The 14,846-nt window shown below is 33.6% G+C and overlaps 1 protein-coding gene across 1 annotated transcript in view; it reads left to right on the top strand.

Annotated features, from left to right (window-relative positions):
* LOC145686120 (calmodulin-lysine N-methyltransferase) overlaps positions 1-14,846 on the top strand; it is an 83,838-nt gene that overhangs the window by 40,089 nt on the left and 28,903 nt on the right. Inside the window, exon 3 of the mRNA XM_081759093.1 lies at positions 1,864-1,998. Coding sequence (XP_081615219.1) covers positions 1,864-1,998 — 135 coding nt within the window. The remainder of the gene's footprint in view (positions 1-1,863; positions 1,999-14,846) is intronic.

Below are 14,846 nucleotides of genomic sequence, written 5' to 3'. Positions count from 1 at the left end.
AATGTTTTCCTGAAAAGTTGGTTTGCAGTCTGCGAAAAAGACAGTAGTCTGTTGATAAAAGACCTGGTAAAAATGCTGTGTGGGGGATTTTCTCCCAGTCACATTCCCCGATCTTAGCACAAGTCCTTGACGTGTGTGGGCGCGCGTTATCACCGTGAATAAGCACATCCTTGGAATGAACCAGAGCGGGCCCAAACCATATTTCTTCAATGCAGTCCTTATGCATTCAAGCTACTGATAGTAAACATCTGCATTGATTGGTTACGCAGCAAGAGTTCAAAATGGATTATCCTACGGATATCCCACCAAACACTCAACATCACTTTGCAGGGGTAGAAATCCTTTTTGACTCATTTCCTGCACTCCCTTCCTTTAGATACCACTGACATTTGCTTGTAACCTTATGGTCCATTCTATCCAGTAATGGGTCATGTCAGTGAAGGATGAGCAAGGAACTGCAGATGTCCACTTGCTGTTTCTTTTGTTGAGGTATTAAACACGTGATACACTCATTTACCGAGTTTCAATACGTACCCAAGGTCCTGGAGATGATGAATGGTCGAATGGGTGGTATGGAGTTCGCTGGTCAGTTCTTCAATAATTTACATTGGATTTGCCTTAACTACTGGTCGCAGCCACAGGTCTCCCTTCTCGTGGATTATCAGTGAGGCTGGTGTTTTGAGACCGAAACCTCTGTAACTACTTCTGATACTTCCGCATATCTACAACACCCTGACCATATACGGCATTAATGTTTCGGACCGGTGCACTGGCTGAACGTCCCTACTGAAATTCATACAGCATGATTTGTCTTATGTGGTCCTCCGACACTGCCATAATCAAACACAAGCCACAATTCCAAAACATGGAGTAGACAGGTCTTCTTTACACTGCTGTACAATGAAGTGCCCTGTATGACATAGCTGTGGCACGTGCCATCTACTTCACTATTCGTTCGTCTGATGGCCTCATTGCAGTACTCACCGTAAAACGACGTTACTTACGGGATAAGCTGATCAGCCTGCCCTTTACAGTGGGCAGTCCTGCATCTTTAAACTAGGATCAACATACCCTATATAGACACACATTCTGAAGCGCGACTTGTTTTCGAATTAAATTATGTATATGTGTTACTCTTAAGTGTGTTTCCCGAGTGTGGGTGATCGAAGGTAGTCAGAAGAAATAGCATAATTGTCCATTTTTTTTAACGAAAGAAAGAAAAAAAAAAAATACGAGGACGAATAGTAAAAGTCACTGTAGAGTGTATAATGGAAATGTATAAGGTTGATAACGGGTATTCAAACGACACTTCTCTTCAGGAGATTAAAATATAGATGACTGAGGTATAAACAATAAAATGTGAAAAATAATTTGCAAGAGGGTGTAATAGTAGTGTGGACGGGACAGGATAGTACTTTGGTTAGTACATTAAATTTTCAAAGTATTTATTCTAAAAGCCCATCCTAAGGCATGAGTTTTTAATGTTCTGCATCTCCTTCAATGAAATATGTAAGATGTTATGGGTATTATATAACCACAGAGTAACGAAAAAAAAACTCACCTTAGCGCCATTTGTAGCCCTAACTTTTAAAAGGTGCCAGTTTTATTATTTTAAAAATGATTAAATTAGCACATTTCGTGCTGAAAGAAATGGATAGTTAAACGTATTTCCCTCAATTTATCTTGAGTCTAATTTTTCGAAGACGCAAGACACCTTGGTCCCGTTTCCCTGCGAATGTCATGCTGTAATATCTTGAATATCTAAGATCTGCAAGACTTGTATCTCTGTAATATAATCTCAATAGAATTACAAATTGCAGAATAACATAAAAGATGTTTTAAAAAATGTTAAATTCGTTTCAGAGTATTGAGTTCCACGAGAAAGGTAAACGACACAAAGAGAATGTCCAGATGAGACTAGGAGAAATCCGAAAGAAAAGCATGAAGGAGCACAAAGAACAATTAAAAGTAGATGAAGAGATAAGGAAAATGGAAGAGGTAAGTAAGCAGTACTTATCATTATGCTATTTGAATTTTGCTTCTTGAAGCTCGCTCGCCCCACATCCCTCAAATTTGTATGAATTCGGAAGTCACCACGAGACTAGCATACTAATCGTCAAAAATAACGACACCCAAAACCATTAAGGCGCGGTGGCTCAGTGGTAGAGCGTTCACCTCTGGGGCTTGGGGTCCCTGGTTCGAACCCAGCTCTCGCCGTGTGGACTTTATGGTGGACAAACACCGTGCTCGTGGATTTTCTCGGGGTTCTCCCGTTTCCTCCCACTTTCTTCATTCCACCATTTCATTCATTTCTCATCATCACCATCTCCTTTAGCCTAACCGGCATATCTGTGAGACGTAAACCTGAAAAATTTAATTTAATTTCATTTTGCAAGATCATTAAGTGAATTTGTAGTAGATAACATAAAGTTTGTGGATTTTCTCGGAGTTCTGTTGTCTCCTCTTTTTTCCGTTATTTCTTCCATTATCATTCATTTCTGTGTGTGTCATCCGTTCCCTTTACCCTATATGAAATAACTACATAAACTAAAAAATTAAATTTTACTGCAAGATCGTTAGCATTAATTGATTTTTGTAAATTTGAAAATCGAAACGAAATACAATGTCTATATGGCAATTTAAATTTTATTCTTCTAATCGACATATTTATAATTGTACATTTGTTAACAAATAATAATAATAATAATAATAATAATAATGATAATGATAAATAAATAAATAAATAAATAAATAAATAAAACTGACGAGACCTCGTCACGTTTGTTCTGTCAAGCTCATTACAGCTTTGGTATTTATGTGATTAGCCTCATCTATGGTACTACATGTTGTCACCAGAATTCAAAACAACTTTAAACAGATTTTTAAATAACTCCTTTTTTCATTTAAAGGCACTATGGTTTTCTCTTTAAATCCGCCTTTCTGCTTAGAATAAGGAAATACCACTGCGGACGTATAAAGTATGCGATAGGTATGTGATTATTTTCTGAGGTCTACATACATGAAAACACTAATGAGATTTTGCAAATTTGATCATTCTGTCGTAGAAAAGCGGAAAAATGCAGGATAAACAATAGATGAATAAAATGCAATGTATGTATTGAACTAAAGATGTTGTAATATAGATGATATACTCGAAAAACAGCCGAGCATCGGTAAATCTGATTGACTCGTTTCTTTTATGGTATCAATATTCGCTCAGAACATTAAATTCTTCGTGTGTGAACATGTGATATTTTTTGGTTTTATTGAGCTCATTCGTGGCTAAGCGCTTAGTGTACTCGCCTTTGGCGTTAGAGACCTGGGTTCGATTCCTGGCGGGAGCTCATGTAGTTTGGATCCCACGTTAAGCTGTAGGTTCACATCTGAAGGGACGCTAAACTCAAAATCAAAATGAAATCTTGTTTTTATTTTTATTTAAATTTTTGCTTTTACCAGGAATGACGTTTCATAAATAAGAAAATCATTAACTATATATAGGCAGTGCGTTCTTAACAGCATTATGAGCCCCTGAGCAAACCTACGACTAACTTTCACACGTAATACATGTAATTCTGCTCATGGGTCTCCATATAAGTGACCATCGGGCTCTTGCGTTAAGCTGGCCCTGACTATAGAATACCCACTGTAGCAGTATTGACCTTATTGACATTTTAATATTCATATTAATTACTTTCTTCTTCTTCTTCTTCTTCTTCTTCTTCTTCTTCTTCTTATTATTATTATTATTATTATTATTATTATTATTATTATTATTATTATTATTCAAAATGGCGTCAAGTCGCAGCTATGTGTACTGTACTCTAAGGGCATTTATGGAAAGCAAAGTATTATTGTTGCATGTGCAAAAACAAGTTTCACGTAAAGAACTGTATCTGAAGGACTATGAAATGCATGAAAAACGGGATCTCTACAATCATAAGTAAAATTTGTAAACTGTCTGTGAATGAAAGTGCTTCTAGTGAGACTACACTAGTCAACAGATGATCTGACAAGCAGAGTGGATCAAGTAATAAAATCAAGAAAATGAATCATATCTTAATAATACATCAAAGAAAATTTAAATGATAGCGATAGACGTCTCTGCAAACAACTAATTCGGGTAAATATCGTTCCTTAGTAAACATAATAAACGAATTGGATTGGATTGATTTTGAGTTTAACGTCCCGTTCAGCAGCGAGGCTATATGAGACTTGGACCTACTGATTAATGTGGAATCCGAACCATATGAAACATAATAAACGGATGACAGAGCATATGATTAACTAACTAACTAACTAACTCTATGGCCTATGGAACCCGGAGGAAATAGGAAATAGTCACTAGGAAATCCCGACCTCCTTAACCAGAAGAACCAAAACCACTACAGTTCTAAAAGCTGCGAAACAGGTGAAACACATGCCATATTTATTTCAAGATTCGATCCAAGTATCACTCGCTAAGATCTAATCCAGGGTTCCCACATTCTGGAAAATCAGGGAAAGTCAGGGATGTCATGGAAATGAAAACATGTCAGAGAAAGTCAGGGAAGTCATGCATTTTGCGAACAATGTCATGGAAAATGAGGGAACGTAAATATGCAAATGTAACATTCTTTCTCTCAGTCTAACATTGTTTCCACTCTATCAGTTGTACAGATTGGCATGTGAAGAGGACCACAATGATATAGCATTTCCATAATGACAGTGATGCAGTGTTGCTATTTCTGCTGAGGGAGTTAGATATTGTGTGTGTTGTCACAAATATCGCTATCACACTTTACTACAACCATAATTCGCAATAAAGCAAAAAAAGAAATTCTTTGGTTGGATTATTTAAAGTGCGAGTGACTTCAGCCGAAGCAGTACCTCTCAGCTGCACCTGTAAACCCCCACAAAAATAAACTATTCCGCCTCTTCCATTTAACATTACCCGTTTCTTTCAAACACTGATTGAATTATTCAGGTAGAAATAAAATTTTATTTTCAATTCAAGACTTTTAATAATTATTGAGACCTCTATATACAAAAATTCCAATCAAAACTTTTCGTTGAAAATTAACTAAATATATCTCTTGAATTTAATAAATTAAAGAAATTATCACAGATAAAAAAAAATGGAAAATGGTCGTAACTCTGGATTGAAGCAAGCTTAATATCATCAAATCTTTAATTACAATAGCTTCTTGAAAAAAAACACTACCGACTGCTCTAGAAGGAATAAAGTATAATTTTTTGTGAGTCCAATTTTAATTCTTCCGTAATCTATATTCTAATCACCCGAAAAATGAGATTGATGATTTGACTCTAATCGGTTTTAGTTTATTTTAATTTATATTTTACTTATTTCAACCAGACAGCAATCTATTACGTTTATTTTTATGAATACTATTAACGCAATTGGGTAATGAGTGAGATGAAATTCTACCAAAACTTACTCTACCACTACTCTACTCAACCGTAACCAGAAATATTAAATACTCTGTAATACTCACCAGATCCAAATATCTAATATAAAACATTCTTACGCCTTTATCCAGAGACTCCACATCACCACCATGGATTGGAATTTGACTTTCTCTACTTAAAAACCAACTGCCATACAAAAATAAATGAGTCCCAATTTTCCCCAACAGAATATTAATTGCAAAATTTCACGATTTAATTACAAGCTCATTCTAGAGTCAAAAAGTTAATTGGATTTAAAAAAAATATATTTGAAAGTTTAAGCTAGGAAGTATAGCTACAGTTCAGAGCTCTCCCTTTATAATTTACTTCAAACTTCCGGATTTTAATTACTTAATTTTACTGCAATAGAATATCATACACTTTAAATTCAGGTATTAATTCAAACCATTTTATAAAGATCAATTAATTCTTGAAATTATAAGTTTTATAACCGGCATTAGACTGAGTATTACTACAATAATTCAACACAATTTTATCAATTCTAAACAAAATTACTGCTGCTTAAAGTTAAATTTATGATAGTCAAACAGGTTATCTACTGTAGTTAGTTAAGTGACAAAGCGACATAACTATCTGTTTTAACCGAATTTTACAAGCTAGTTTTAGTTTGGTCAAAGGGTCTGAACTCCCCTCCCAAGTACTCCAATTAGGCACAATTCTCCTACAAAAATTAAATTACCAGTTAATTTTAGTGTATTTAACTCACATATTAAACGGATATTCACTACTAAATTTTTATTCCTATCTTTTTTTTTAAAAACCTACTAATGTAGTAAGAACATTGAATCACAGTCTTTTTTTTTTTTTTTTTCAGTCACGAATTATTTAAGCTAGGAAACTAACCCATTTGATTTAAGCATATTAAAGACAATTAACCTCCGATTTAGTATCAAAATTAATATTATAGATTCCGTAATAGAAACTTTTTAACTCGTAAAGTCAAATCCCTTTAAACTCAATATCACACAATTCGCACTAGAGGCACAAATCCAGCCGAGAAGACAACTTCACTGCTATGTTTTTCCATGCGTAATGACTCAGCCGTCGCTCGCTCGCATGAACGAAGCCTGGTAGGGAAGGAAGACTCCGCCCACCCACCAAGGCCAGATCAGCGCAACCGACACTATGTCATCACGCGTACACCTCATTGCCTCCAGAGCAGTTGTTTACAAAACACCTTTACTTCGAAGAACAACTCAGCAAAAGAAGCTATTTTCACAATCTTAAAAAATAAAAAAAAGAATATTTTTTTTTAAAATTTTCATATAAACGACCATTTCAATGTAACTTGAATGTCCTTAGATTTTTCATTATTTTCCATTTCTGTTTCTTTTATTATTTTAAGTCCATGATTTATTGCATTTCATTTTCTTTCTTTTTTTTAAAAAAAAACTTGGAACGTGCACACGTTACAAATCTCGAAGCCTCAGAAAATATAAAAATTCACATAAAAAATTTTTATATTCTATATTCCATTCTTTAAGTCCTTTTCAGGAGAGATTTCCACATCACAGATGTAATTCGCTGCAGCTTTTTTGTCCTGGAAATCTTCGCCAATCTTCACCATAACAAACATGGATCATGCCTCAATACCAACTTCTTACATTTTATCGATTTGGACAACCTTACTGTGATAAACCCTCTAGTGAAACCTGAAATATACAAAAGCTATCACATCTTATATAAAACAGCAATTCTTCCTGAAATGAAGAGTTGAATTTAGATTGTTCATTTATATAATTGAATTGCAAGAGTCCTTACATTAGAAACGATAATGTTACAATGACAATGAAAATGAAAATGATAATGTAAACTTAATCTAATATTTAACCTAACTTAACCTATCCCTAAACTAATTCTAATACTACCTTACCACTAATCTTGCCAATTCAACTATCCTTCAATGATATGGTTTTGAAGTGTCCAAATTCAGTTTCATATTACAATTCAAATTAATTTAAGCAACTTATACATTCCTACGCTCCCAATATTTTTTAATATCTGTTACATGTGCTCTTTTCACATTTTGCTCATTTCCTACTTCTTCTAATAACACAGAGTTATAAGTCAAAAATTTAACTATAGTGAAAGGACCAATCCACGTATAACATAAACTTTTAGTTATTTTATCCTTTAGTGATGATTTTTCATGATTTTTTACCAAAACTTTATCTCCTAATTGTAAATTTACTTCCCTTCTTTGATTTTCAAATAATTTTTTTCTTTTTTCCCAATAATTTTTCATGTTAAGCATGGCTCTTTTCCATAACTCTTCAGACTTTTCTCCTTGCAAATCAGCATTACAAATTTGCCATTTTATTTCCAACGGACTAATTAAAGATCTACCTAAATACAATTCTGAAGGAACTGATCTCATTCCCTCGTGCTGAGATAGATTCAAATTAAATTGCAACTCTTTTATAGCCGAACTCCACTTATTTTGCTGTTCTGCAAAGTAGGATTTAAGCCCGTATTTCAACGTTTTGATATATCTTTCAGCTACGTTTGCTTCAGGGTGATATGGGCTTAATTTAATATGTTTAGCCCCAACACTGAACAAAAATTTCCTAAGGTAATCAGAGGAGAATACAGAAGCGTTATCACTCGACAAACTTTCAATAAATCCAAATTTAGTAAAAAGATCATGTAATTTATCACAAATATTCTTAGAAGATAAACGTCTCAGCTTTTCAAGCATACAAAAACGAGTTGCATTATCTACAACTATTAGTACATATGAAAAACCATCACTCACCGGTAAGGGCCCTATGATATCCACCATCCAATTAGCATTAGGTCTCTCGACTACCTGCGATCCTAATCTACCCATTTTCCTCTGATTTGAGGGTTTGGCCTTTTGACACTCAGGGCAGCTTTTAACATACTCTTTCACGTAGTCAACTAGCCCTTCCCATGTAAACTTTTTCATTATTTTATGCAAAGTTCTATAAATTCCCGAATGTCCATCTGTTAGATATTCAAGGTGATAATACTCTACTATGTTCTTCCTTAGATCTTTAGGGACAACAATTTTTAATTCATTTACCCTGGCCTTAGTTCTTTTTAACAAAAATCCCTTTTTTATTTCAAAATTCGGAATTTCTCTACCTTCTTCAATTTGATCTATTATATTCTTAAGTTCAGGATCCTTTCTTTGCAATTCTGCCAATGGTTCACTAATAAAGGGCAATTTCCATAAATTCACCATAACAAGATGTTCCTTATTTTCCCTATCACTAAGATCGCATTTAATTTCATAATTCATAACATCATAGGTCCTAGAAAGGAAATCAGCTATTTTATTATCAGTAGTTCTAATATGATGAATTTTAAAGCTAAACTGAGATAACTGTTCTATTAATGAGCCATATTTAAGAAGCCTTCTAGAATTATTAATAACCCAAGTAAGAGCTCTGTTATCAGTGTATATGTCAAATTCCTTAAATAAATAATGTTTAAACCTAACAATGGTTTTAACTAAACTCAAAAACTCTATTTCATAAATAGATCTGTGACGATCTGCTTCACTTAATTTCCGGGAATAAAACCCAACAGGTCTGATCTCTCCTGTCTCATCAACTTGTGACACTACCCCTCCAAGACCGACACTAGACCCATCTACATGGACTAAGAACCGCTTATTTAGGTCTGGTGTTTTTAATATCACATGTTCACCAAACATTTTCTTAATTTCCTCAAAGGCCTTATTTTGCTCCTCACCCCATTCAAATTTTTTTGTTGTAGATCTCAGTTCAGAAATCGGAGCAATTAATTCTTGAAAACCTGGTATGAAACGAGCATAAAAATTTAACATTCCGCAAAATTTTTGAACAGCCTTCCTAGTTTTGGGAGGTGGAAGTTTTTTAATAGCTTCAACTCTTTTAGGATCCATACAGACATTATCCTTATCAACTATAAACCCCAGATACTTAATTCTCTTTTTAAAAAAGAAAGACTTATTTGGAGAAATAGTAAGACCATTTTCCCTAAGTCTCTCCAACACCATTCTTATAGCTCTCTCATGCTCCTTACGAGTTTTATTTGCTATCAATATGTCATCAAAATAACAAAATACCCCATACTGTTCAAGATCTCCTAGCACCTCCTTCATGCATTTAGCTAAAATGCTTGAACCTATCTTAATACCAGCAGGTAATTTTTTATATTGATAAATACCTATAGGGGTCACTATAGTGGTTAATTCTCTACTTTTTTCGTCCACCTGCAACTGGAAATAAGCTTTCTTTAAATCAAAGGAGCTTATAAAAGGGCATCCAGATAAATTACCTATGCACTCTTCCATATGTGGAGTCGGAAAAACATAGTCAGCCAACAAACTATTTAATTTTACATAATTCGCTACAAGCCTATATGAACCATCCTTGTTCTTAACTATAAAACAAGAACTCCCATAACTAGAATGATCACATTCAACTAAAACATCTTGTTCAACTAAATCTTTAATAACATCTTCAAAAATTTTTCTCTTTTCTCTAGGAATTGGAAACGGCTTATCATTAAAGTGTTTCTGTTCTCTAAGATACAAATGACATTTATAATTTTTTAAGCATCCAACCCGATTATTAATCACATCTTTATACTCCTCCTTTATCGATCTAACAAAAGACTCCGAGTCAGGATCCAACCAATAATCATCATTTTCCATAACTTCCAAATTTTCTTCCTTTTTCTTCATTTCCTTGTTTTCAATACCTTCGGATTGAATTTCTTCACCTTGGATGACTATATCACTTGAACTATCCATCCCTAACTGTCTTTTCAAATTCTGAAACCTTCGTCCAAACTCTTCTTCAAATGACTCAGTCCAATTATTATCGGTTTCATTACACGGATCTTCACGCTTGATCTCATCCTTTCTATTACGGTCCCCAGTCTTACCACAAACTTCCGAAATATCATTGGAATTTAAATTTGAATTAAGTCCGCCACACTGATCAATAGAATTACGAGTTTGTTCTGTTAAAATATATTCATTAATTCCCGATGAGTATTGCTCTTCCTCTTCCCAAAAAAATATCGCACTGCAAACCAACCTCCCTAGTTTCAGCTAACAATTTACACTGTACTGCTGCATCAATCAGTTCAGAACTGCCATGAACATATACTGCCTGTTTAGATGGTAAGTTTTTAAAGTCTGACGCAAGCGGCGATGTCCCAGATATTCCTTCACACCCAGTACCTTTATTTGATGACGAGGTATCGTGATTATCAATCAAATAAATCCACACCGGATTAACAACCTGTTCATTGCCTGATGACAACTCAACCTTAGATTTATTAATAATTTCTCGAACCACCTCATTACTCCGCAAGGGAACATACCTCTTCAATTCAAGAAATCTCAGCATATGGTTACCAATGTCCAAGACAGCCTTCGAACGTTGTAAAAATGGAGTGCCTAAAATAATGTCACATGGTAGACCACTAACCACCACCAGATCAATTTCGAATTTAAGACCTCCCATTCGTAACGGCGTAGTAACTTCCATAGGTTGGGATACACTTTGACCCATCATAGAATTAAATTTGACTGGTTCAATGTCTTTCCGCTTAATTATAAAGTTTCCTAATTTATTAACCAAGTCTGAGGACACCAAACACAAACTAGCTCCACTGTCGACACAAACAGCAACTAAATTACGTCCAATATCACCCAATACAAAAGCTGCTGAGGCATTCGAATCACTTGAAGGAATTTTCAAAGTCCGACCACCGATTGAACCACTAACCGGATCTTTCGAAGATCGATAATTATTTCCACCATTACTAACACGCTTTTCATTACCATTATAATGTTTATCCAGTGTATTATTCACATACTTGAAGTCTTTATTTCCCCTTTCAGAAAAATATTTTTTCCCAACTGTATCATGCCTTCCAAAATTCTTACCATCATTACCAAAACACGTATTATTCTTTCCCTCATGCTTAACAGCATTAATATTATTACAATTGCTGGGATTATATTTAGATCTACCATTATATGTAGCCTTAGAATTTCTGGACATAGTGGGTTGAATATTAATAGCAGCAAAAGGTCTAGCATTTTTATTTTTAATAGCACTAAGCTCAGCAAATTCCTTTTTAGATGCCTTATACCGATCGAAATTATCAACTAAATGTCTCATTTCTTCAATTGATCTCGGCATCATGTATCCAAAACACTTGAACCTATACTCCGTGTTCATACCATGACATAAAATTTGAATAATTTCCGTTTCAGAATGTCCTACTTCTAAAACCTTAGCAGCATTAAACACTCTATCAATATAATCCAATATGCCTTCATTTGCTTGCATTATCTTATAAACTCGGGTATTCACCAAATGACTACGTAATATCATAGAAATAAACTTGAAAACCAGACGATGTCTTAATTCAATCCAAGACAGTTGACTACCAATGCCATGCATAATTTCTGTATATAAGCGACCAGTAGTTTTAACTGAAACAGCATATAGCAGCATTCTCAACGGAAAATTATAATGAAAAATGAGATCATTAATCGTTAATAAAAGTTCGAAAACTTGAAAACCATTTGAGCCGTCAATGACGCTGAAACGAGCCAGTCTTTTATCAACAATTTTACTTATTTGATTAAAAATGTACTTATCTATATACATATTCATTGATTCAGAAGAGTTTCCAACCCTAACATTATTTTGATAATCATTTACTTGATTACAATTTAAACATCTTAACTGAGATGTTTTCTTAGTTTCACCTAAATTTCCATATTTACCTTTAATATCATATTTTTTCTTCAAATTATTTTCCATCCCAGAATCAATTTCGTTCTGATGACCCAAAAAATTAGAATATGTTAAAGGGCTACCTCCTATATTTCGCACACCTTCTTTATTACATGCCAAACAAGGACAAGTTTCGGCTTTTTCCCTTTTTATTTTCAAAGTTTCAGCTTCATTCAAATTTCCGGACCAAAATTCTAAGTACGGATTAACTGACCCCATATTATTCATATTTGTCATTCGATTCAAAAATTACCTAGGACTATTACGTTGTTCCAGCTTACTAGCTTCGGTTTTCTCAAGTTTTACCTTATCACACACAAAAGAATCTGGCATCCTATTTCCTGACTTAGCAACACTTACCATTCTACTAGGCTCATTCAAGTCTATTCTAGATCTTAATTCTGTATCGCTAATTTTGGAATCAGATAAAGCAACCGATATTTCTTGAACATCTCTAGGTTCAATTTTATTTGGTCTTTGCTTAAGTTTTTCTACAAAGTTAGGTTGAACTAAATATTTACGATCTTCAGACGTACCATGACGAATAGTATTTAATTTTCCTAAAATTGCATCATTATTATCCTCATGAATCCTTAACTCCGAAAATTTCATGCTTCTGAATTCACTTACATCAGTTGGCCTATTACTAGTTACGTCAGAAGTCGCTCCACTCGTTTGATCTCGTACAGTACTCGGATATACCAATTCATACGAAGTTTCCGCCATATTTCGCAAAAACCCTTCGCTTTCATTAAATTCTAAATGATTTAATGCGCTACTACTAGAACTTGATGATGATTCTACCCTATAAGCATTAATTCGTGCTATCACTTCATCGTCAGGTAATTGTCTTAAACGTGGATCATTAATATCTCTTATTTCAACCACCGAATATTCAGGAATATCTTCTAGACTCATATAAGCCGTACCTTCCGATAAATCTGAGTATGACATGTTGATCGCAAAAGGCAAATATAACAAACAAATATAGAAATTATACAAAATAAAGTTCATTGAAATATGACAAATTTAAGAAATCTACACCAGAACCACTACTATATGATCTACTCTCAAAAGTAAACAACCCACTACACATCCAAATTCTTATAATGCATATAAACAATGAATAAATACATAAATTACAAATCATAAATTTCCAAAAGGTTTGTGAAAATTCTTTATTAAACACAATTTATTCATTCGATGTCGGATAGCATCAGCTGAATGGTGTCACTCAACAACAAACCTTTAAATAATCCAATTGTATCTTAATACGATTACGATATTATGAAATCTGAATTTGGGCGCTGTTTTTTAGAATGCACGCACTCACTCAGGATCGTACGCTAATACTCCAAAACTATTCATTAAAGTTTTTCGCAAATTAAATCTAATTTCTTCATTTTCAGGATTTAAGTCAATTTCACACTGACTATTCAATTTATTACAGCTGATCTGTGTAACTGAATAGCATTACTATTAACCTATTAGAATACTCAAATAATCAAAGTTGCATTTAAATAGCTTTAATAACACCTCAAACTCAAGTTCGAATAACATTGACCTAAACATGTATTAAATGCAACCTATAAACGATGTCAATTCTCATTTATACTAGTCAAATCCAAACATTTTAATTTTTCTCTCTAAGGACATCCAACATTACGGAACTAACAAAACTTAATTATTTTAATTACTTTACTTGAGAAATTTAAATTTACTAAATTCTTGAAAACAAATCTACTAATTTCAACCAGCATTTAATTCTCTAAACTCCCCGTCCAATTAATAATTCCTTCAACAAAAATATTAAGGGAGTGATTACGCATGGAAAAACTTTTTGTCAAAAATATCGCTATCACACTTTACTACAACCATAATTCGCAATAAAGCAAAAAAAGAAATTCTTTGGTTGGATTATTTAAAGTGCGAGTGACTTCAGCCAAAGCAGTACCTCTCAGCTGCACCTGTAAACCCCCACAAAAATAAACTATTCCGCCTCTTCCATTTAACATTACCCGTTTCTTTCAAACACTGATTGAATTATTCAGGTAGAAATAAAATTTTATTTTCAATTCAAGACTTTTAATAATTATTGAGACCTCTATATACAAAAATTCCAATCAAAACTTTTCGTTGAAAATTAACTAAATATATCTCTTGAATTTAATAAATTAAAGAAATTATCACAGATAAAAAAAAATGGAAAATGGTCGTAACTCTGGATTGAAGCAAGCTTAATATCATCAAATCTTTAATTACAATAGCTTCTTGAAAAAAAACACTACAGACTGCTCTAGAAGGAATAAAGTATAATTTTTTGTGAGTCCAATTTTAATTCTTCCGTAATCTATATTCTAATCACCCGAAAAATGAGATTGATGATTTGACTCTAATCGGTTTTAGTTTATTTTAATTTATATTTTACTTATTTCAACCAGACAGCAATCTATTACGTTTATTTTTATGAATACTATTAACGCAATTGGGTAATGAGTGAGATGAAATTCTACCAAAACTTACTCTACCACTACTCTACTCAACCGTAACCAGAAATATTAAATACTCTGTAATACTCACCAGATCCAAATATCTAATATAAAACAT

This window comes from Thermobia domestica, chromosome 5, assembly GCF_964235325.1.
Source record: "Thermobia domestica chromosome 5, izTheDome1.hap1.1, whole genome shotgun sequence".
Classification (NCBI taxonomy): Eukaryota; Metazoa; Arthropoda; class Insecta; order Zygentoma; family Lepismatidae; genus Thermobia; species Thermobia domestica.
The sequence above is the reverse complement of the archived record's forward strand: the minus strand, read 5'-3'. Positions and strand labels throughout refer to the sequence as shown.